We start from the raw sequence: 26310 nt of genomic DNA, 5'->3' as shown, positions 1-26310 counted from the left end.
GATTGCTGCAATTTCATTGTATCGAGAATATCTTCTACAGCTGTGTGACCACCGACACATAAACCTTGAAGTAGAGATCAGTGTTACGTCTTCTCTAATTCTCTCTTACGCTATAATCTTACATTTTATTATCTCTTCTCTTGATATTTACAGACTTAATCTTCTTCTTCTGCCGCTCATTAAATATTCTCCTGTGATTTTTTTTCCCTAATCATTATTCTATCAGAAGGTAAACAGAAGCGTCTGGCGTCTTTCATCATTTAGGAACGCTGCATTAAAGACACATTTTCTGGCCGCTTCTGTTTTTGATCCGGTTCCAGGTCCCTGCACAGCCAAACAACGAAAGAAATGAGCAGAGCAGAACTGCAGATCAAGACCATGAACTCCAGTCGAAAACAACAATCGCACCTCCACAATCACTTAAAAGTTTCTTTTTATTGCAAAAACATTAACACATTGTAGCAACGGCTGAAACGTTTGGAGAAATGTCATTGGCTCCGGTGGCACAAGTCTAAGGATTGCACAAGGTGAAGACACCTTGAAAAACTGTCAATACACTGAATAGTAGATTCTTAAAGATGTCTACTACTTCCCTCACAATGCACTGAATAGGAAATGCTCAAAGATGTCTACTACTCCCCTCCCAATGCAATGAATAGGAAATGCTCAAAGATGTCTACTACTCCCCTCCCAATGCACTGAATAGGAAATGCTCAAAGATGTCTACTACTCCCCTCCCAATGCACTGAATAGGAAATGCTCAAAGATGTCTACTACTCCCCTCCCAATGCACTGAATAGGAAATTCTTAAAGATGTTTACTACTCACCTTCCCAATGCACTACATAGTAGATTCTCAAAGATGTCTACTGCTCCCCTCCCAATGGAATGAATAGGAAATGCTCAAATATATCTTCTACTCCCCTCCCAATTCACTGAATAGGAAATGCTCAAATATATCTGCTACTCCCTTCCCAATGCACTGAATAGGAAATTCTCAAAGATGTCTACTGCTCCCCTCCCAATGCACTGCATAGTAGATTCTCAAAGATGTCTACTGCTCCCCTCCCAATGCACTGCATAGTAGATTCTCAAAGATGTCTACTGCTCCCCTCCCAATGCACTGCATAGTAGATTCTCAAAGATGTCTACTACTTCCCTCCCAATGCACTGAATAGGAAATGCTCAAAGATGTCTACTACTCCCCTCCCAATGCACTGAATAGGAAATTCTTAAAGATGTTTACTACTCCCTTCCCAATGCACTACATAGTAGATTCTCAAAGATGTCTACTGCTCCCCTCCCAATGGAATGAATAGGAAATGCTCAAATATATCTTCTACTCCCCTCCCAATTCACTGAATAGGAAATGCTCAAATATATCTGCTACTCCCTTCCCAATGCACTGAATAGGAAATTCTCAAAGATGTCTACTGCTCCCCTCCCAATGCACTGCATAGTAGATTCTCAAAGATGTCTAGTACTCCCCTCCCAATGCACTGCATAGTAGAGTCTCAAAGATGTCTACTGCTCCCCTCCCAATGCACTGCATAGTAGAGTCTCAAAGATGTCTACTACTCCCCTCCCAATGCACTGCATAGTAGATTCTCAAAGATGTCTACTGCTCCCCTCCCAATGCACTGCATAGTAGATTCTCAAAGATGTCTACTGCTCCCCTCCCAATGCACTGCATAGTAGAGTCTCAAAGATGTCTACTACTCCCCTCCCAATGCACTGCATAGTAGAGTCTCAAAGATGTCTACTGCTCCCCTCCCAATGCACTGCATAGTAGATTCTCAAAGATGTCTACTGCTCCCCTCCCAATGCACTGCATAGTAGAGTCTCAAAGATGTCTACTACTCCCCTCCCAATGCACTGCATAGTAGAGTCTCAAAGATGTCTACTGCTCCCCTCCCAATGCACTGCATAGTAGAGTCTCAAAGATGTCTACTGCTCCCCTCCCAATGCACTGCATAGTAGAGTCTCAAAGATGTCTACTACTCCCCTACCAATGCACTGCATAGTAGAGTCTCAAAGATGTCTACTACTCCCCTACCAATGCACTGCATAGTAGATTCTCAAAGATCTACTACTCCCCTCCCAATGCACTGCATAGTAGATTCTCAAAGATGTCTACTGCTCCCCTCCCAATGCACTGCATAGGAAACCTCTCCCTAATTATTGCACTGGGAAATGGAATCAGTAAATTCTGAAAACTTCATGCTTCACGGAATACGTTTCTTTGTAACCTCCGCTTGCCAGGATTAGATGACAGATAAAGAAGATCCTTTGTGTTTCTGACAAGGAAAGGAAGGTGCATGTGTAGGGAGGAGGACCCCCATAGGTTGTCTGGGCCGCAACCAAGGGGACCGCCAACTGGGTTCCCAGAGAAACAGTACCCGGGGAACAAAGGAGGAGAGCAGATGACTGAGCGTGACTGGGCAGCAAGGGGAGGGGCGAGTATAAAAGGAGCAGGGGGTGCGCAGGAGGGACAGTTGGTGGCACGCCAGACACTGAGCAAGAGGCTGTGGGACTGTGAGAGAGCTAGAGCGGCCGACGGTGACCAGAGGGGAGAACGGCAGCAGAGAGGAGATTCGCAGTGCCCGTCAGAGAGGAGGAACCGAACTTACCGACCAGAGACTGTCACCCCCTGCCAAGACGGGGACATGACCTGCCCACGGTCGTCCGCAGCCGGTACCGCTGTGCTCCAGCCGGTTGCGGCCTGTCCGCTGTCTCCCACGGCCGCTGCCGCTTTAATCCTGCCCGCAGTGGCGGCCTGTCCGCTGCCGCCCCACTTCAGTCCGCAGTTGCGGCCTGTACATCACCGCCCACGGCTGCCATTACCCCGCTGCAGTCGGCAGTTGGGGCCTGCTCCTCGCCTACGGAGAGACTCTTTGCACAGGCCCAGTCCGTGTGCGTGGCCTACTAACTGCCACTCTTCAAGACTACAAAATATGTGTCTCTCCCGCATTTCCCTCTGAATTACTGCTTGTTATCAGCGCCCACTTCCTGCGTTGATCATGGTCTGGAGCTGCATTAGTGCCAATGCAAGGGCAGCGCACACATGGAAGGTGCCATCAACGCTGGGCATTATTTAACATGTTAGAACAACATCAGCTCCATCCAGACAACATCTATTTCAGGGAAGACCTTGTATACTTCAGGAGGACAATCGCAAACCACATATTGCATCCAGCACAGCAGCACAGCTTGCAGAAGAAGAGTCTGAGTGATGAAATGGCCGCCTGAATTCCAGACCTTTCACCAATAGAAAACATTTGGTGCATTGTTGAACTAAAAATCTGGCTAAGACCCTGACTTGAAGAGCAGCGAGGAACCGAAATCAGGCATGAAGGGAGCAACTTTCCTCTTCTAAAACTCCAGCAACTGTCTCCTCACTTCCCCATCGCATGCAGACGGTAGTAAGAAGAAGAGGAGGCAATGCACCATGGTGGACGTGGCCCCGGGCACAATGGTGGACGTGGCCCCGCGCACAATGGTGGACGTGGCCCAGCGCACAATGGTGGACACGGCCCCGGGCACAATGGTGGACACGGCCCGAGCACAACGGTGGACACAGCCTGGGTACCATGGTGGATATGACCCAATCCCCATGTGGACATAGCCCGGGCACCATGGTGGACACGGTGTGGGTACCATGATAGACACGGCACGGGTACAATGGTGGATATGATCCAGGCACCAAGGTGGACATGGCCTGGGTCCATGGTGGATATGATCTAACCACCATGGTGGACACGGCCCAGGCACCATGGTGGACAAGGCCCGTGCACGATGGTGGACAAGGCCCAGGTACCATGGTGGATATGATCCAGGCACCGGGCACAACTGTTCTGAGATCTGTTACTGACATCAATTTCTAAATTAAATATTTTTTTTTCTAATGAAACGGGGAAAATGTCCAACTTTCAACTTCTCATCTTGTTCTATTTTCTTTGTGATCAAAAAATTGACGAGAGATTTTCACATCATTGCTTTCTTGTTTTCTTTACATTGTACACAGCTGCCTGACCTTTTTGTAACTAGGGTTGCGTATAAGATCTATAGGACGTCTCCAAAAGAATGGACTGGTCGCTTCTTTTAGCCGTTTCATGACTTTCAAAACTTGAAGCAGTAAAAGACTGAACGTATGAACAGTACATAGTTTTGCTGTTGCTGTGCAGTGGTTTATTCTTTTCAGCATTTTGTAAGGGATTCTTCTAGTGCGTTTCAGGCAGAATCCACCTGAAAACGATGTTGCGTGCACAAGTCCTAATGCTTCTCAACCAAAAGTCAACTCCTTGGCAGTCAATGCCGTCTACACGACCACGGCTTTTAGCAGGTTTCTGTAGTCCCTTTGCATGGTCACTCAGTAGCCACTGTTCCAAAGTTGGCTTTGACTTGGCCAACGCAACCTAGGAGGTTCTTGGCATCCATGACCGATGACGTTACCAGGAAAGTCTAAGCTCTCTCTGACTAATTCCTGGCTGTATTATACTTAGGTCCATTAGGGACCAATCGGTAATCCTCAGCAGGATTTGCAGCAAAAATCTTCATTGATTTAGGGGTCTCAAACTAAGGCAGGAGAGTTGTCCTCCTGAGTATCCAGGGTCCTAAAACGTAGCCCCCTGTTGCGATGTAGTCTTTTCTCCGACTTTTATTGCATATTGGGAAGTTAACGCTCTTTATAAATACTATGGAAGAAGCCCGGTATCTGATTTTTACCAGGACAGGAAAGTAGAAGTGGCAGTGCGGACCATCAGATATTAGGACAGAAGACCCAAGTCAGGTGGGGAGAAGTGGAGGCCATTTTTGGGAAAATGAAAGCCTATGGCACCGGCCCTGGCGCCTGTGCTTGATCCCATGGTTTCCCATAGTTGAACTGCAGCTGCACGACCAGCCAAGGTCATAGACTGGGCATTAATATAAACTAAGCTGGTTACCTCCCCAAGTAGTCAGAGTTGTGAAAATTTGGTTATTTTGTCAAAATTTGCAAATATATCAATCATTTTAAGGGATTTAAAGGGACTTTAATATTCCATAGGAAAGGTCAATAAATACCAGATCGGTGAAGATCCAAATGATTGAATGGACTATGGTGCGCTGGAAATGACACAGCGTCATATACTGAGGCGTGGCCATGATCTCTCCAAAAACAAGTGAATGAGAGTGACTTTGCAGTACCATTCACGGCCACTGCTGAATGTGTGGCGCTGCGCCACTTCAGGTTCAAATTTGTTTATCCCGGGGTTAGATATTAAAGACAAAGAAAAGTCCTCTAAGTCTTATCTACTTTAAGGAAAAGTCATTTAAAGTAACAATTAGGCGTAGTGCCCCAAGGTAATTTTTGGCAAAATGGCGCTTGATCTCTATACTTCTCTATGGAGGGGAAAAAAAATTCAAAATGATTTCCAATAATTACAAAAAAATCTGACCATATTGGAATATCTATAATTATGATTCAACTTTTCCCCTAAGGATAAACATTAGGACCGGGCGATGGCGGCGTTAACCTGCCCGACCAAAAGCGGAGCCCGAGCCTTATGGTCCTATCTGCCGGGAAAAATATAAGAATTTGTCCACCATATTTACATTTATAAAGTTCCAGTCCAATAATAATAATAATAATAGACACAAACATTTCATTATTTCATAAACCCAGGAACCGAATTCTTCTAGGATAAAACATTTGTAGTTCTAAAGAAAATCGTCCAATGAAACAGAAAATCGGAACAGAAATTTAAAAACGTGATGATTTTGATGCTTTTTTCGTCTTATTTCCTAAATACTCGAGTCACGAGACGGCTATTTTTTTTTTACCTGCTATGTACAGGAAAATACATTAGATGCTAGACTGCTGCCACATGAAAAAAAACGCTAAGAAGCCCCCCGCAAAGAAAAATAATACAACCCCATCATGACGATATCAAACACAAACTGCACAAAAATCTCCAAAAAATAAAAAAAAAAAAAAAAATCACAGTAAACCAAAGTGAGATAATAAATAAACGAAACACTGAGATTTCTGACTTCTCTGTCCATGGTCGACCGAGGGTGAAAACTCCAGATTTTTTTTAGGCAAAAGTCAAGAAAATTCAGAATAAAAAACATTATCCATTGCAGGAAAAGCATCCCAGGAACAAATCTGCAAAATAAATACTTCTCTCCGATCCATAAATTGTCATCTATTAGCAAAGTAACAATGTTTTTTTTTTTTCCTTTTATTTCAAGATTAATGTTTTTGGTCCATTTCTTAGTTCCAGCTCCTTAGCAGCATTGGCTGTCTATGTGACGCGTTTCGAGTTTGGTGACGCGTTTCGAGTCATATCTGGGAGTCCAATTTGCAATGTCACTCGGTGGCCACTTTTGCCAGATTGGCTCTGACTCGAGCTTGGTCCACAGAATCCAGTAGGTTCTTGGCATCCACGGCCAACGCGTGGGAGGCCGTTAACATCTGCTTTTTACATTCCTCGCTAAGAGACGTCACCGCGTTCTGCTGGGCTAACCGCATCTTACTGATCAGTTCGGCCAAGTCTTTACTTAAGAGTTTTTGTGTTCCTTCAATCTGCTCAGAAAATAAAAACAGATCAATTATTTTATCAAATTATACATTTCAAACATTTTTTTAAAAGATTTAATTTTTTTAAAATATTTAATATATTTTAGAATTTTTTTTTTTTAAATTTTCCAACTACTCAAAACTTATGGAAAAGAGGTCATCGAAATGCTAACTTATCGTGTAAGAGACAAGGGGTTGTCTGGATTTCAAAAAACTTGGCTATTGTCTTTTAAAAACAGTGCCACACCTGTCCACAGGTTATGTTTGGTATTGCAGCTCATCCTCAACTCATGGACCGGTGTATCTCTAATTAAAAAAAAAAATACAACAGCCAAGCATTTCCACTTGTAAAATTGGTTCCCCTCCTTGACAGAATGGGGTTCTTGTGCCCATGACAAAGAATTTTTCTGATGGTCCATTAGACCCTGGTTGCAAATTATTGGCTCCAAATGGGGATGATTTCTACTGGACCTTTGAGGACTATTAATGGGTCAGAGACTGGGCCCACAGGAGGATCTTCTTGTATTGACTTGAGGCCATCCCCCAACCCCAATTTTTAAATTTACTGTTGGACGTGATCTACCGGTAACTAACAACTGAACTTGGAGAAACTTCCGGACTACAAAGCCCACGAAGAATTCCTGGCTGTCGAATCTGTGAAAAATTATGCCAGTACCATAAAATATTAAAGAAAAGAAAGAAAATAGAATTTTATTTGTGGCACTAGGAAACACTAGCCTGCCCCAACAATATAAATAACAAATTATTAAACACAAAATTTCAAAATGATAAAAATATTTCACTATTTTAGATCAATGTTGGCAAAATTTTGTGTAAAAACGTAGAAATGTCTTCTGGATATCAGCCTCGATGGGTTAGAACAATGACATTACTATATAGAGTAGATATATTACCTCTGTACGAGAAGATGTAGGTAACGACGGGAGAATATCATCGACACTTCCTATGAGCTTTCGGAGAGTCAACCCAACATTCTAGAAGATGAAGGACAGAAGGTAGAAAGTTTAACACTTAAGATGGCTGGACGGACCCAGTTATAACCAATGTACGCGGAATATGAAAGGTTAAAAATCAGTGTAAGTATCTGAGTTCTGAGCTTGTCTTGTGATACATGTTCAGGTCACGGGTGTTTCATGTTCGCTTATGGTGTGACAGCTGGACGAGCGTCAGAGGACACGTATTCAATTCAGCTGAAGTGTATTGCTGTGCAGGGACCCTCCAGCTCCCTGCACTGCAATACATGCTGCTAACCAATAAGAGGCGGCAGCTGACATCAGCTTGCCAGTCACGAGGAGCGCCTGGCAGTGACATCATGCACTGCCCGTGCCGACACACTGTAGTCAGCTCCCAGCTACAGAAGACGTCTCTTTTCCAGCACATTTTTAATGTGTTGGAAAAGAGCAGCAGAACATTATACCAGGATGAGGCTCAGGATAGGGAGACAGCAGACAAGGAAGGGGGACACTGTTATAGAATGGGGGGACATTATTACAGTAAGGGGACCAGGACAGGGAACATTATACCAGGATGAGGCTCAGGATAGGGGGACAGCAGACAAGGAAGGGGGACACTGTTATAGAATGGGGGGACATTATTACAGTAAGGGGACCAGGACAGGGAACATTATACCAGGATGAGGCTCAGGATAGGGGGACAGCAGACAAGGAAGGGGGACACTGTTATAGAATGGGGGGACATTATTACAGTAAGGGGACCAGGACAGGGAACATTATACCAGGATGAGGCTCAGGATAGGGGGACAGCAGACAAGGAAGGGGGACACTGTTATAGAATGGGGGGACATTATTACAGTAAGGGGACCAGGACAGGGAACATTATACCAGGATGAGGCTCAGGATAGGGGGACAGCAGACAAGGAAGGGGGACACTCAGGCCCGGATTGGCAATATAACCAACCGGGCATTTTCCCGCTGGGCCGCTGTCACGTGGGCCGCTTGCCAGCTGCTGCGGCCACTGTTGCTCCTGCCGCTGGCCCTCTGCGGGCATGGCGGTGATAGTTTCAAGTTCCTCCCGCACTGCAGGGAGATAAGCCGCCACGCCCCCCCTCGCACCCCATCCTCACCCCCCCTCGCACCCCATCCTCGCCTTAGCATGAAATGAGACCCCCTCCCCCCCGCAGCCACTCACAGTGTCGCACTCGCTTGCCTGCTCGCTCTGTTCGCAGGACCTGTGATGAGGTCACAGGAGGGGAGGAGTCAGGGGGTCACATGATCAGGAGCCTTTGTCCAGACCCCCGATCATGTCACCCCTGACTCCGCCCCTCCTGTGACCTCATCACAGGTCCTGTGCGCTCAGCCTTGCCTCTACCGTCTGCAAGACTCTGCTTTGCTGTTGTCATGGTGCTGGTTGAGGTAAGTATGTGTGGGGTCAGGATTTACAGTGTGGATGTAGCAGAGCTGTGTGTGTATGAGGTGTACGGAGCGGAGCCGTGTGTACGAGGTGTACGGAGCGGAGCCGTGTGTACGAGGTGTACGGAGCGGAGCCGTGTGTACGAGGTGTACGGAGCGGAGCCGTGTGTGTAAGGGTGGTTTCACATTAGCGCTTTTTAAGCGCACGCACGGCCGGGGGTAGCTCCGCCCCCGAGCCGGCTCTCTGCCCGGCGTGCCCGCCCCTTGCTTGTATCACCGCCTCCTAGCGCACAGCGGCGCCTGCGATCGGCGCACCCTATCTTTAGCATAGGGTGCGCAGATCGTGCGCAGGCCGTGCGCTAGTTGCGCTTTGACCTGCGCTGCGCACTTTTGACGGTGCGCCCCAAAATCAAACTTTTCGGATTTTCTGACTATATCCACTCATTTTTCACTCATCCTTGCGAGATAAAAATAAATTATTACAAATTATTTTATTTTTTTTTCTCTGTTTTTTATTTTTAGTTTTTTCCCAGGCATTTAAATCACTTTATCTACTCTTATAATAATAGGAGATACCATTTAGATCAACATGACATTCTGAAGTAGGTATGACCACAACATTCACCTATTGATATCACCATCAGTAGATATTTCACCACCATAACCATTCACCTGATTCACCATAGATCTCCATAGGAATTCTTACTTGGGTACCGGATTAGTATTTCGCGATAGCAGTCGGGTATGTCCCCTCTCTCTTTTATTTCAATTTTATTTTAACTTTATTTTTCCTTTTCACCTGCTTCTCCTCTCTCAATATTGTGATATATATTGCTCTGTATACAATGCAGATATCACTATATGATTATATCACCTGTGATCTACATCAAGATTATTAATCAATATGTTTGTACAACATTGTATATTATTTGTATGAGGACCTGTTATGATTTTCTTCTGTATATATTTTGTACTTTTATAGAGCAGACTGAGGAAGGCCGATAATAGGCCGAAACGTTTCCAGGACTGCAATAAATTATAAAATAAATCTAATTTGCAAAGAATTATTCAGTTGAGTGCCAAGTTACTTTATTATTCACTTTGGTCTGGGTAACCTACTTGCGCACCCTGCGGTAGTGCCACGCTATATTTGACACAGGATGGAGGAAGGGCACAGGATGAGGAACAGAATACAAGGATAGGGGACACTCTTGTAGAATGGAGGACATTATTACAATAAGGGGACATTAAACCAGAAAGGGTCCCAATAAGGAGGACATTATAACAGGAAAGGGCACAGGATGGGGATATTTTTACAAGATGAGGGCCACATTGGGGGAGATTACATGGGGGTGAACATGCCTGACTTTATAGGATCTAGAACACTAAAAGGGCCCATACATCTGAGGAACATGCAGGTGGAGGCCCAGGTCCAAAATTTGCACTGGGGCCCATCAGATTCTAGTTACGCCACTGGTTTAGGAAAAGTCGGATAATGGTTAAGACAAAATCGCAGCTCCTACATGGGCATCTTTCCTAGAGATATCTTTCCTTGAAGTACAGTAGGTTTTCTAAAGCCTCAACAAGGGTAACGTAGTCTCAGACACATATGTAATGGTGGGTTTTATAATCTAACATTGGAACATGGGGTTGGTGCAGAAGAATTTGAGAGAAGTAATAACTATGGAGCATTTGGCTGAGAATGTCCTCTATGGTGGAGCCCACCTTGACTACATTGACGTATCCCTCGGGGGGCAGTTGGTAGATGTCATTCTTCAGTTGCAGGACTGATTTCACCAGCTCCATCACACTCTGGTACACGTTGTCATCCGTACGATCAATGTTGGCAGTCGGAGTCGGTTGAAGAGCCTGAGAGAAGCAGCAGTAATGTCACAATCAGCCAGAACCTGACATGACACAAGAGAACGCGCTCTCCATTGGTGGCAAAACACTTAATGGACTTTCCATAACTTTGTTGCGATGCGCAGTTTGGTGGTTAGGGATATTTCCTAATATGCTGACACTAAGGCATTAATATTGACCATGTCACATTGCATCTAGCAGCTCCAGGTAATAAATATGTTACCGTATACAGGGATACTGCACTGCTCATGTATTCCTATAACAGAGCCAGCCATAGTGACACTAAGAGAGAAACCTACACCGAATCCTGACTCTACGGCCGATCTAGTTACCCCACAACAGACCCAACTACACTGCACCAATTGCACAAAAGACACCACTGCAAAAAACAGAGACCACCACAAAGCTCCATAACAGTGCCAGACACAGTATCCCCACAACAGAGCCAGACACAGTATCCCCACAACAGAGCCAGACACAATATCCTCACAACAGTGCCAGACACAGTATCCTCACAACAGTGCCAGACACAGTATCCTCACAACAGTGCCAGACACAGTATCCTCACAACAGTGCCAGACACAGTATCCTCACAACAGTGCCAGACACAATATCCCCACAACAGTGCCAGACACAGTATCCTCACAACAGTGCCAGACACAATATCCTCACAACAGTGCCAGACACAGTATCCTCACAACAGAGCCAGACACAGTATCCTCACAACAGTGCCAGACACAGTATCCTCACAACAGTGCCAGACACAATATCCCCACAACAGTGCCAGACACAGTATCCTCACAACAGAGCCAGACACGGTATCCTCACAACAGTGCCAGACACAGTATCCTCACAACAGTGCCAGACACAGTATCCTCACAACAGTGCCAGACACAATATCCCCACAACAGTGCCAGACACAGTATCCTCACAACAGAGCCAGACACAGTATCCTCACAACAGTGCCAGACACAATATCCCCACAACAGTGCCAGACACAGTATCCTCACAACAGTGCCAGACACAATATCCTCACAACAGTGCCAGACACAGTATCCTCACAACAGTGCCAGACACAATATCCCCACAACAGTGCCAGACACAGTATCCTCACAACAGTGCCAGACACAATATCCCCACAACAGTGCCAGACACAGTATCCTCACAACAGAGCCAGACACAGTATCCTCACAACAGTGCCAGACACAATATCCTCACAACAGTGCCAGACACAGTATCCTCACAACAGTGCCAGACACAGTATCCCCACAACAGTGCCAGACACAATATCCCCACAACAGTGCCAGACACAATATCCTCACAACAGTGCCAGACACAGTATCCCCACAACAGTGCCAGACACAGTATCCTCACAACAGTGCCAGACACAGTATCCTCACAACAGTGCCAGACACAATATCCTCACAACAGAGCCAGACACAGTATCCCCACAACAGTGCCAGACACAGTATCCTCACAACAGTGCCAGACACAGTATCCTCACAACAGTGCCAGACACAGTATCCCCACAACAGTGCCAGACACAATATCCCCACAACAGTGCCAGACACAATATCCTCACAACAGTGCCAGACACAGTATCCCCACAACAGAGCCAGACACAATATCCTCACAACAGAGCCAGACACAGTATCCCCACAACAGTGCCAGACACAATATCCCCACAACAGTGCCAGACACAGTATCCTCACAACAGAGCCAGACACAGTATCCTCACAACAGTGCCAGACACAGTATCCTCACAACAGTGCCAGACACAGTATCCTCACAACAGTGCCAGACACAGTATCCCCACAACAGTGCCAGACACAATATCCTCACAACAGTGCCAGACACAATATCCTCACAACAGTGCCAGACACAGTATCCCCACAACAGTGCCAGACACAGTATCCTCACAACAGTGCCAGACACAGTATCCTCACAACAGTGCCAGACACAATATCCCCACAACAGTGCCAGACACAATATCCTCACAACAGAGCCAGACACAGTATCCCCACAACAGTGCCAGACACAGTATCCTCACAACAGTGCCAGACACAGTATCCTCACAACAGTGCCAGACACAGTATCCCCACAACAGTGCCAGACACAATATCCCCACAACAGTGCCAGACACAATATCCTCACAACAGTGCCAGACACAGTATCCCCACAACAGAGCCAGACACAGTATCCTCACAACAGAGCCAGACACAGTATCCCCACAACAGTGCCAGACACAATATCCCCACAACAGTGCCAGACACAGTATCCTCACAACAGAGCCAGACACAGTATCCTCACAACAGTGCCAGACACAGTATCCTCACAACAGTGCCAGACACAGTATCCCCACAACAGTGCCAGACACAATATCCTCACAACAGTGCCAGACACAATATCCTCACAACAGTGCCAGACACAGTATCCCCACAACAGTGCCAGACACAGTATCCTCACAACAGTGCCAGACACAGTATCCTCACAACAGTGCCAGACACAATATCCTCACAACAGTGCCAGACACAATATCCTCACAACAGTGCCAGACACAGTATCCTCACAACAGTGCCAGACACAGTATCCTCACAACAGAGCCAGACACAATATCCTCACAACAGTGCCAGACACAATATCCTCACAACAGTGCCAGACACAATATCCTCACAACAGTGCCAGACACAGTATCCTCACAACAGTGCCAGACACAATATCCTCACAACAGAGCCTGACACAATATCCTCACAACAGAGCCAGACACAGTATCCTCACAACAGTGCCAGACACAATATCCTCACAACAGTGCCAGACACAATATCCTCACAACAGTGCCAGACACAATATCCTCACAACAGTGCCAGACACAATATCCTCACAACAGTGCCAGACACAATATCCTCACAACAGAGCCTGACACAATATCCTCACAACAGAGCCAGACACAGTATCCTCACAACAGTGCCAGACACGGTATCCTCACAACAGTGCCAGACACAGTATCCTCACAACAGAGCCAGACACAGTATCCTCACAACAGAGCCAGACACAGTATCCTCACAACAGAGCCTGACACAGTATCCTCACAACAGAGCCAGACACAGTATCCTCACAACAGAGCCAGACACAGTATCCTCACAACAGAGCCAGACACAGTATCCTCACAACAGTGCCAGACACAATATCCTCACAACAGAGCCTGACACAGTATCCTCACAACACTGCCAGACACAATATCCTCACAACAGAGCCTGACACAATATCCTCACAACAGAGCCTGACACAGTATCCTCACAACAGTGCCAGACACAGTATCCTCACAACAGTGCCAGACACAATATCCCCACAACAGTGCCAGACACAGTATCCTCACAACAGAGCCTGACACAGTATCCTCACAACAGTGCCAGACACAATATCCTCACAACAGTGCCAGACACAATATCCTCACAACAGTGCCAGACACAATATCCTCACAACAGTGCCAGACACAATATCCTCACAACAGAGCCTGACACAATATCCTCACAACAGAGCCTGACACAATATCCTCACAACAGAGCCTGACACAATATCCTCACAACAGAGCCTGACACAGTATCCTCACAACAGTGCCAGACACAGTATCCTCACAACAGAGCCTGACACAATATCCTCACAACAGAGCCTGACACAATATCCTCACAACAGAGCCAGACACAATATCCTCACAACAGAGCCAGACACAGTATCCTCACAACAGAGCCAGACACAGTATCCCCACAACAGTGCCAGACACAATATCCTCACAACAGAGCCTGACACAATATCCTCACAACAGAGCCTGACACAATATCCTCACAACAGAGCCAGACACAGTATCCTCACAACAGTGCCAGACACAATATCCTCACAACAGTGCCAGACACAGTATCCTCACAACAGTGCCAGACACAGTATCCCCACAACAGTGCCAGACACAATATCCTCACAACAGAGCCTGACACAATATCCTCACAACAGAGCCTGACACAATATCCTCACAACAGAGCCAGACACAATATCCTCACAACAGTGCCAGACACAATATCCTCACAACAGTGCCAGACACAATATCCTCACAACAGAGCCAGACACAGTATCCTCACAACAGTGCCAGACACAGTATCCTCACAACAGTGCCAGACACAATATCCCCACAACAGAGCCTGACACAATATCCTCACAACAGAGCCAGACACAGTATCCTCACAACAGTGCCAGACACAATATCCTCACAACAGTGCCAGACACAATATCCTCACAACAGTGCCAGACACAGTATCCTCACAACAGTGCCAGACACAATATCCTCACAACAGTGCCTGACACAATATCCTCACAACAGAGCCAGACACAGTATCCTCACAACAGTGCCAGACACAGTATCCTCACAACAGTGCCAGACACAATATCCCCACAACAGAGCCTGACACAATATCCTCACAACAGAGCCAGACACAGTATCCTCACAACAGTGCCAGACACAATATCCTCACAACAGTGCCAGACACAATATCCTCACAACAGTGCCAGACACAGTATCCTCACAACAGTGCCAGACACAATATCCTCACAACTGTGCCAGACACAGTATCCTCACAACAGTGCCAGACACAGTATCCTCACAACAGTGCCAGACACAGTATCCTCACAACAGTGCCAGACACAGTATCCTCACAACAGTGCCAGACACAATATCCTCACAACAGAGCCAGACACAGTATCCCCACAACAGTGCCAGACACAGTATCCTCACAACAGTGCCAGACACAGTATCCTCACAACAGTGCCAGACACAATATCCCCACAACAGTGCCAGACACAGTATCCCCACAACAGTGCCAGACATATTAATCTCATAATGGTGCTAGATACAGAATATTCATAACAGTACCAACCCTGTATCTTCACAAGCGTTCGACATAGTATATTCACAGCAGTGCCACACAACATCTTCACGTTAGTGCCACTTTATCGTCCCAGCAGTGCTTCCATAAAGCAGTCAGGCACAGTTCTCTCACAGTGAGGACAGCCGTGGGGCCGTAGTATTTCATCTTGGCTACGAAATCCCCTCTGCTCTGTTTCCACCACTGCAGGGTCCCATCTTTTTACACTTTCCCACACAACACGTCGGCCTTGTAATACCAGATCCTCACCTGAGCTCCCAGTCTTGGAGGTTTCTGTGGTGGAACCGTGAATTCGGCTGTAAGATAAATACACAGTGATGTATTAGATGACGCTTAAAGGGAATCTGTCACCTGGATTTGGCGGGCTATTTAAATGCCTTCTCTCCGGTCCAATGGGTGGTGTTTCCTATCTTTCCCTTCTCCCCATCCTTGGCCGCCGTCCGCAGTTTTTTCTTGAATTGGAGTAGGTGTCCTCCATCTTTCGGGTGTGTGCAAAGCAATCTTGGCTCGCGCACGCGCAGTATGCTTTGCCCAACTGCGGGCAAAGCCAAAAAGCATTACTGCGCATGCGGCGGTTGACTATGTCCTGGAACACAGCAAAATACTTCCGGGGCATAGTTAACCGGCGCATGCGCAGTAATGCTTTTCGGCTTTGCCCGCAGTTGGGCAAAGCATACTGCGCATGCGCGAGCCAAGATTGCTTTGCGCACACCCAAAAGAAGGAGGACACCTACTCCAATTCAAGAAAAAACTGCGGACGGCGGCCAAGGATGGGGAGGAGGGAAAGATAGGAAACACCACCCATCGGACCGGAGAGAAGGCATTTAAATAGCCCGCCAAATCCAGGTGACAGATTCCCTTTAATTTCCATGGGAGAATCCGATTGGCTGAAAATCTCCAAATAATTTCATTTTGTCCAGGAATATAGAATGTAGCTGATGCTTATGTGGCCATATCTTTCCTTACTGGAAATGTGCAATTCATATACTCACTGTAAGCAATGTCTTTCTCTGGAAGTGGCTGGAAGATAGAAAATAAGATGAAAGTAGTGAAATTATAGAAATGGGTTCCGTAACATAAGAACCTGATGCCCAGCAAAGACAGGAACGTGTTCAAAAGCAACATGAGTATCCTCTGACACAGGGGTTGTGGTCACTCTGCTTCATCGTCCATATTGTCTTGTGTATAGCTGCAGTACAACTGTCTGCAGCAGGATCCTCTCCCCCTCTGCAATAGGTAGTGTACGTCTGCACCCAATACAATGAATAATGGATATATCACACGGAGCGATACATTCGGACCTTGCTTTTGCACTGGATAAACACTGTGGCTCCAATAGGAGGGCTGGACTAATAACACCTTGTGGCCAAAAACTTCAAGCTTACAGTGAAAATAAATAAAAACTAAAAACGAAGACTGATGAAGACCACAGATAGTGGTTGATTTATTTTATTTATTACTTTTCAAATTTTATTTCATTTTAATACCAGTTTAAAAAATTCTGTAAGTTCCCCTGATTCTGCCACTTTTTTCCATTTTGCACTGTGTTGCTCCATTGCAAAGATATTCACATTTGTTTCTCCAGGAGCACAGTATAGGAAATTTCTGTTTGTAGTCCAACTGGGCTTTTCTTCAGAGTTATCTCTGGGAGCGTGTGCTTTCACTGTGTCCTCCCAAACGCTGCCAACTCAGAGGTGTCTGAGACTAATAGAGCAGAATCTGGGAGGGAGGAGTGAAAGTGAACGGAGAAGAAACGTGCAGTTGCATTACAAGCAGAGATTTCACATACTGCGCTTCAGAAGACACAAATGTGAATATCTATTCAATGGAGAGACGCAGCGCAAAATGGAAAAAAACAACAGAATCAGGGGAGCTCAGGGAGTTTTTTCAAGTTAATCAATTCAATTTTTGGAGCAAGTGACAGGTCCTCTTCACGCTGGCTATATGCTCCAAATTTGACCCTGATTAGCCTATTTTAATATTAGAACAATGGGTGCAAAGTTTGGGTAAGTGGTTAGTGTAATGGGTTTAAGGACAATAATAATAATAATAATAATAATAATTTAGCAAAACGATATTATTTATAAACATTCAGAAAAGTAAAAGTTCTCGATTTATTATGACCTATAGCTAAAAAGAAAAGTTTTGCTTAAATTGGAATGTGTGGATATTGAATGGATAGATGAGGTAGATTATCCCCAACCTACTGATTCTGCCATTTGGATAATTACTATATAGAAACTTGGTGAAATACTGACCACATCAAGGTACTTGTCGTTAGTTTGCTGCTTTGGATCCTGAAGGAAAAAACATAAAAAATACATAATTGTAAAAAGGCAATACCATTACATCATGGCACCGGGTGTGGCAGTAAGCATTGCCATCATTATCACAGTTGGTCATAGAACATCCAGCTATGCCAAATAATAGAGCACATTAATACCAAGGGTTATCTTGTGATATACTCCAAAAGTCAGAAAGATATTGCACTGACGGAGGTGAATTTTAGCTGCTGAACAAAGAAATCTTTTGCATCAAAACTGGCCATATATGTTAAAAAAAAAAGTAGCCTCACCGCAATAAAATATCTCAACGGGACCGATGGGCTAAGCCATATGGCTGCAAATGTTTGGAAGGTATGTAGATTTTTGCTTTGAGTCCCCTCTTTTATCGAGAAAAGTTTGGACAAAACTTTCCAATGAAACAGTAAGTCTATGTTCACACGTTGCGTTTTTTTGCTGCATTTTTTTAATGCAAATTTTAAGATGCGTTTTACAGTACCTGAAAAAGCTGAGGTTTCAGAAATCTCAGGCACACACACATAGGTTTTTTTTTCCCTGACTGAATTGGAAAACTGCTGCGTTTTTTTTTAGTGAAAAAAAGCCGGTACAGCAGTAAGTGAAACCCATGTATTTTTGTGATTTTCCCAAGTTTAAACCATAATGTCTCAGTCTCCTCACCTGAGAATGGCAGTTAGGATTAGTACAGTTTAATTAATTAGTGATATTTTTAAACTTTTTAAACATTTTTAAACAAAGCAAACATCGGCCGACCAAGGTGTGAAATTGAACAATACCTGACCAACTCAAGGGCCGACGAAAGCGTGAAAGTAAACAGTGTCCTACAAACTCAATGCTCTGCCAATGTCTTAGGTAAACTATTCCCGACCAATTCATCTCCCACAGCTGCTACATTTCTAATTCTGTAATTTCTCATGAACTTATGTGGACTTTTTTGTTCAGAATAGTCATTATTTTTTTCACACCTAAAAATCTTTTTCCACTAAATCATTTGATCAATTTGCTCTTTTTTTCCCAAAATGGTTTCACATCTATCTTGCATTGGTGATCCATTGTTCATGCTTCTGTGGTGGAAGCAAAGCTGAACTTTGGGATCCTGAAAAACGCAAAATCTGATTTTTTTGTAAGCAGCTTCTATACTGTCAAGAGAACAGGTTTTACCTGCAAAGTGTGAACATAGCCCAAGAGGCAGCCGACTGCGGGGTCCTTAAAGTTCTACCCTCCTGATAGTGTTGGCTCCCGCAAAGAGAGGTTGGTCCTGATCCGTCTGCTACCTTCATATACCAAATATACAGTATATATATATATATATATATATATATATATATATATATATATATTATGCAGAGAATTTCCCTTCTGACTTGACCTCACCTTTTAATATTCTCAGCACGCAGAATTCTAGTATAATGCCTGGATTTTAATCCTGCCCCATTCCTGGTCACAATTGACCTCTATCCATTAAAGATTTCACATAAGCAGCCAGCCAGGTCCCTGGGAATCCCAGATCTTTTGAGATTCCCCCTTGGCTCCTAAACTTCTCTTTTTGTGATACATCAGAAAGCGGCAGACAACCAATTACATCCGACTCCATCTACATCTCAGCCTGATACGGAGGGGCACACGGAGAGTCACGGGGAGGGGGACGGGAATATTTAAGCAATGGGTCAATTGTCCTTCAGGATACATAGTTACAGAATGGACACCAAGACGGCGCCATTTAAATGACAGCGATATATAAGTGGTTAATCAGCAGCGATGGGAGCTAGCTCTGATTAATGCTGTTAGAGGCATGTGAAGCATCCGGCACCTGCTCTGAGTGGGGTGCGATCGTACATCACGGGGAGTCGGAAGGGGTTAATGTAAAGTCAGAAATAATACTCCTTAAATATGTCAACGTCTCTAAAGTCCTGTGGGAATTAATGGCCCTATATGAACGAGTAAAATAAATATTTATGATTTTCCTCAATTCGTGATCTTTTTTTCGTCAATATGTCTTCCCACTCTGAGCTGATCACTGATATTTCTGCTGCTGGGACCCAATCCGGTGAATCATTAAGGAAAGGTTTAATTCCATAGCAGCACCATCACGGAAGAAGATGTATCGAACACTTTTATTGGAATTAACAGGACCTCTGTGAGATGAATTGACCTTCTGCTTCCTCCATTATATACTCTTATCCAAGTTTCGGTAATAAAATTCTACCTGCAGGAAGCACTAGGTGGAGCTGATGAGCTTACAGCATACTATCTTCTGACTATTGGAACTAATCCATCTTCCTCTCACTCAGCTACTCGCTGACCTACCCAGAATGCAGCAGCCAGACTCATATTTTAATCCAGCTGCTACACCGCTGCGTTCACCCTGTGCCAGTCATTGCACTGGTTACCCATCTGCCACAGAGAACAATACAAATCACTTTCAGCCCAAAAGCTCCCCACATTGCTGCACTGCCCTACATCTAATCCTTATGTCAGTCTACCACCCTACCCATTCTCTCTGCAGTGCTGCATCACCCTTAATATCCTCCTCATCTCTGTCTACCACCCTACCCATCGTCTCCGCAGTGCTGCATCGCCCTTAATATCCTCTTCTTCTCTGTCTACCACCATACCCATCCTCTCCGCAGTGCTGCATCGCCCTTAATATCCTCCTCATCTCTGTCTACCACCCTACCCATTGTCTCAGCAGTGCTGCATTACCCTTATATCCTCATCTCTGTCTACCACCCTACCCATTCTCTCCGCAGTGCTGCATCGCCCTTAATATCCTCCTCATCTCTGTCTACCACCCTACCCATTCTCTCCACAGTGCTGCATTGCCTTTAATATCCTCCTCTCTGTCTACCACCCTACCCATCCTCTCCGCAGTGCTGCATCACCCTTAATATCCTCCTCATCTCTGTCTACCACCCTACCCATCCTCTCCGCAGTGCTGCATCGCCCTTAATATCCTCTTCATCTCTGTCTACCACCCTACCCTTTCTCTCCGCAGTGCTGCATTGCCCTTAATATCCTCTTCCTCTCTGTCTACCACCCTACCCTTTCTCTCCGCAGTGCTGCATTGCCCTTAATATCCTCCTCCTCTCTGTCTACCACCCTACCCATTCTCTCCACAGTGCTGCATCGCCCTTAACATCCTCTTCATCTCTACCACCCTACCCATCCTCTCCGCAGTGCTGCATCACCCTTAATATCCTCCTCATCTCTGTCTACCACCCTACCCATCCTCTCCGCAGTGCTGGATTGCCCTTAATATCCTCTTCATCTCTGTCTACCACCCTACCCATTCTCTCCGCAGTGCTGCATTGCCCTTAATATCCTTCTCCTCTCTGTCTGCCACCCCACCCATCCTCTCCGCAGTGCTGAATCACCCTTAATATCCTCCTCATCTCTGTCTACCACCCTACCCATCCTCTCCGCAGTGCTGCATTGCCCTTAATATCCTCCTCATCTCTGTCTACCACCCTACTCATCCTCTCCGCAGTTCTGCATCGCCCTTAATATCCTCTTCATCTCTACCACCCTACCCATCCTCTCCGCAGTGCTGCATCGCCCTTAATATCCTCCTTATCTGTTAAAAGCTCATTTTCTGCTCCACCAGTTGAGAGTTCCCCTTCCGTTCTCCCTCTGGTGGTGACGGGAGGTGGTGAGGTTGGTTTGAGTGGTAGTGATCTGCCACCTGGTGAGGAAGATAGTGATTGGATTTCTGGAGTATCAGACTGGATATAAGACGGCCGACACCCTATCCTGTTGCAGGTGATTCAGTCTTCTTCTCAGGTCTAGGAGTCAGCTCTGTTCCAGTCTTCTAAAGATAAGTTTGTTTTTTTGCTAATGTTCACATTTGCTCTTGTTGGTCTTTTCAGTTTTTTGTGTGGTCAGCCAGCCCGGCTGGGCTGTGCTGAATTTCCACTCTTATTTGCTAAATTGCCTTTTTTTTTGTCCCTTATTAGATTGGTCTCTTTTTGCTCTGTCTCAGATATTTCAGAGTGCTGATATAGTGGGAGAACTCTAGTGACTTCAGGGTTAATTTTGCTATCAGTTGTGTTGGACATTTTGTAGGGTTTTTTGGCAGACTGCAGACAGTGTCTTTCCTTTCCTGTCCTTTCTAGTAAGTCTGGCCCCATCGTTTGCTCAGCCTATTTTCCTGCCTTTGTTTGTGTTTTCATCTTTTTTCACCGTCAATACATGTGGGGGGCTGTCTCTCCTTTGGGGTCTGCTCTGGGGCAGTTAGTTTTCCCCTTTTCCTGCTTTAGGCTTATTTTGTTTCTCCGGCTGTGACGAGGCGTCTAGGACCACCGTAGGAACGCTCCACGACTGCTGCTAGTTGTGTGTTTGGATCAGGGGTCTGCAGTCTGCATAGTTACCAACCTCTTTGGTTTTCTGAGACTTAGCTTGTGTTGTTTTTTATTTTCCTCCTCGGCTACCTATTCATAACACTAATCTCTGTCTACCACCCTACTCATCCTCTCCGCAGTGCTGCATCGCCCTTAATATCCTCTTCATCTCTGTCTACCACCCTACCCATCCTCTCCGCAGTGCTGCATTGCCCTAAATATCCTTATCCTCTCTGTCTACCACCCTACCCATCCTCTCCGCAGTGCTGCATCGCCCATAATATCCTCCTCCTCTGTCTACCACCCTACCCATCCTCTCCGCAGTGCTGCATCTCCTTAATATCCTCCTTATCTCTGTCTACCACCCTACCCATTGTCTCAGCAGTGCTGCATTACCCTTATATCCTCATCTCTGTCTACCACCCTACCCATTCTCTCCGCAGTGCTGCATCGCCCTTAATATCCTCCTTATCTCTGTCTACCACCCTACCCGTCCTCTCCGCAGTGCTGCATCGCCCTTAATATCCTCTTCATCTCTGTCTACCACCCTACCCATCCTCTCCACAGTGCTGCATTGCCCTTAATATCCTCCTCCTCTCTGTCTACCGCCCTACCCATCCTTTCCGCAGTGCTGCATCGCCCATAATATCCTCCTCCTCTGTCTACCACCCTACCCATCCTCTCCGCAGTGCTGCATTGCCCTTAATATCCTTCTCCTCTCTGTCTACCACCCTACCCATCCTCTCTGTAGTGCTGCATCGCCCTTAATATCCTCCTTATCTCTGTCTACCACCCTACCCATCCTCTCCGCAGTGCTGCATTGCCCTTAATATCCTCCTCATCTCTGTCTACCACCCTACCCATCCTCTCCGCAGTGCTGCTTCGCCCTTAATATCCTCTTCATCTCTGTCTACCACCCTACCCATCCTCTCCGCAGTGCTGCTTCGCCCTTAATATCCTCTTCATCTCTGTCTACCACCCTACCCATCCTCTCCGCAGTGCTGCATTGCCCTAAATATCCTTATCCTCTCTGTCTACCACCCTACCCATCCTCTCCGCAGTGCTGCATCGCCCATAATATCCTCCTCCTCTGTCTACCACCCTACCCATCCTCTCCGCAGTGCTGCATCTCCTTAATATCCTCCTTATCTCTGTCTACCACCCTACCCATTGTCTCAGCAGTGCTGCATTACCCTTATATCCTCATCTCTGTCTACCACCCTACCCATTCTCTCCGCAGTGCTGCATCGCCCTTAATATCCTCCTTATCTCTGTCTACCACCCTACCCGTCCTCTCCGCAGTGCTGCATCGCCCTTAATATCCTCTTCATCTCTGTCTACCACCCTACCCATCCTCTCCACAGTGCTGCATTGCCCTTAATATCCTCCTCCTCTCTGTCTACCGCCCTACCCATCCTTTCCGCAGTGCTGCATCGCCCATAATATCCTCCTCCTCTGTCTACCACCCTACCCATCCTCTCCGCAGTGCTGCATTGCCCTTAATATCCTTCTCCTCTCTGTCTACCACCCTACCCATCCTCTCTGTAGTGCTGCATCGCCCTTAATATCCTCCTTATCTCTGTCTACCACCCTACCCATCCTCTCCGCAGTGCTGCATTGCCCTTAATATCCTCCTCATCTCTGTCTACCACCCTACCCATCCTCTCCGCAGTGCTGCTTCGCCCTTAATATCCTCTTCATCTCTGTCTACCACCCTACCCATCCTCTCCGCAGTGCTGCTTCGCCCTTAATATCCTCCTCATCTCTGTCTACCACCCTACCCATCCTCTCCGCAGTGCTGCATTGCCATTAATATCCTTCTCATCTCTGTCTACCACCCTACCCATCCTCTCCGCAGTGCTGCTTCGCCCTTAATATCCTCTTCATCTCTGTCTACCACCCTACCCATCCTCTCCGCAGTGCTGCATTGCCATTAATATCCTTCTCATCTCTGTCTACCACCCTACCCATCCTCTCCGCAGTGCTGCTTCGCCCTTAATATCCTCTTCATCTCTGTCTACCACCCTACCCATCCTCTCCGCAGTGCTGCATTGCCATTAATATCCTCATCTCTGTCTACCACCCTACCCATCCTCTCCGCAGTGCTGCTTCGCCCTTAATATCCTCTTCATCTCTGTCTACCACCCTACCCATCCTCTCCGCAGTGCTGCTTCACCCTTAATATCCTCTTCATCTCTGTCTACCACCCTACCCATCCTCTCCGCAGTGCTGCATCGCCCTTAATATCCTCTTCATCTCTGTCTACCACCCTACCCATCCTCTCCGCAGTGCTGCTTCACCCTTAATATCCTCTTCATCTCTGTCTACCACCCTACCCATCCTCTCCGCAGTGCTGCTTCACCCTTAATATCCTCTTCATCTCTGTCTACCACCCTACCCATCCTCTCCGCAGTGCTGCATCGCCCTTAATATCCTCTTCATCTCTGTCTACCACCCTACCCATCCTCTCTGCAGTGCTGCATCGCCCTTAATATCCTCCTCATCTCTGTCTACCACCCTACCCATCCTCTCCGCAGTGCTGCTTCACCCTTAATATCCTCTTCATCTCTGTCTACCACCCTACCCATCCTCTCCGCAGTGCTGCATCGCCCTTAATATCCTCTTCATCTCTGTCTACCACCCTACCCATCCTCTCTGCAGTGCTGCATCGCCCTTAATATCCTCCTCATCTCTGTCTACCACCCTACCCATCCTCTCCGCAGTGCTGCTTCACCCTTAATATCCTCTTCATCTCTGTCTACCACCCTACCCATCCTCTCTGCAGTGCTGCATCGCCCTTAATATCCTCCTCATCTCTGTCTACCACCCTACCCATCCTCTCCGCAGTGCTGCTTCGCCCTTAATATCCTCTTCATCTCTGTCTACCACCCTACCCATCCTCTCCGCAGTGCTGCATCGCCCTTAATATCCTCTTCATCTCTGTCTACCACCCTACCCATCCTCTCTGCAGTGCTGCATCACCTACATCACCTCCTCTTCCCTGTCTACCAACTTAAAAGTCCTCTCCACAGTTATCACAATTCCTCTTACCTGCGTTTCTGGACGCAGTGAATATGTATAAAGGATATGTTGGTGCTGGACAATGGGATGCTGATGCTTTATCCATGTGTTTCTTGTCCTGAGTAATTACCCAGCAACTCTCTGCCTTCGATAGCTGACAATTGTAGCTTTATAGGTGTTACAGTAGGTGTGTGTCTGCTCTGTGCTCTTTGACTGGTATTCAGATTTTTGCTGCCCGACCTCAGATTTGTCTTGACCATCCCTTTGCCTTCTGTCATGATCTATTACCTTCCTGGAATATTAACCTTGGACTGTTTCCTGACTACACCTTCTTCTCACCCATTTCTCTATGACATTCTCTCTTGGCTTTTGACCTCGGACCACTTGACTACCCCGCCTCATGGCTTATGAATAAATAGTGACTACAGTCACATTACAATTGGTCTGATTTTTTTTGCCCCAACCTGTATGGATCCTATTCATACACAGTGCGATCAGTTGACTAACTTGACTCGTGGTTAAGGATCAGGCCAGGGAGCAACAGAGACTCTCCAAGAGTTCTCTCATGCTGCACCACTTCTCTGGAGTGTGAAACCCCAAACAATGCAGTTAATTCCCATTCGCCATAGGTGTGAGCATGCCCTAAAAACATATCTCATATTTCCTCTGTTTTCTCCACACTCCATGCACCCAGCAGCACTTTGTATTGTACCAGATCCTGCCTGGTGGCCGCTTCATGCAACGTTATTGGTTTCCCTTATTTATTTATCATGACGATGGCCGGACCGCACATGACAAGCAATTTTGTACCTTTCGTGTCTCCCCTATTGCCTCATAGATTTTAAGCTTGCTTGTTCACGTTCCCTACAGCGCCACCAGAGGAGTAATGCAGTACTACAGTCTACCTGTT

The 26310-nt window shown here is 46.2% G+C and overlaps 1 protein-coding gene across 3 annotated transcripts in view; it reads right to left on the bottom strand.

The window, feature by feature from the left end:
• Positions 1-416: 416 nt before the first annotated feature.
• PTK2B (protein tyrosine kinase 2 beta) overlaps positions 417-26310 on the bottom strand; it is a 178426-nt gene continuing 152532 nt past the window's right edge. For all 3 annotated transcript variants that reach the window (XM_073561927.1, XM_073561928.1, XM_073561926.1), the window contains 6 exons: positions 18001-18039; positions 16735-16762; positions 15992-16038; positions 10674-10817; positions 7473-7553; positions 417-6564 (listed from right to left, as the gene is read on the bottom strand). In XM_073561927.1, coding sequence (XP_073418028.1) covers positions 6349-6564; positions 7473-7553; positions 10674-10817; positions 15992-16038; positions 16735-16762; positions 18001-18039 — 555 coding nt within the window. In that variant the 3' untranslated portion in view covers positions 417-6348. The remainder of the gene's footprint in view (positions 6565-7472; positions 7554-10673; positions 10818-15991; positions 16039-16734; positions 16763-18000; positions 18040-26310) is intronic.

The sequence above is a fragment of the Dendrobates tinctorius genome, unplaced genomic scaffold (genome assembly GCF_039654945.1).
Source record: "Dendrobates tinctorius isolate UK_male_01 unplaced genomic scaffold, ASM3965494v1 ptg000332l, whole genome shotgun sequence".
In the NCBI taxonomy this organism is placed as follows: Eukaryota; Metazoa; Chordata; class Amphibia; order Anura; family Dendrobatidae; genus Dendrobates; species Dendrobates tinctorius.
Note: the sequence above shows the minus strand (reverse complement) of the source record. Positions and strands in the feature narration are given on the sequence as shown.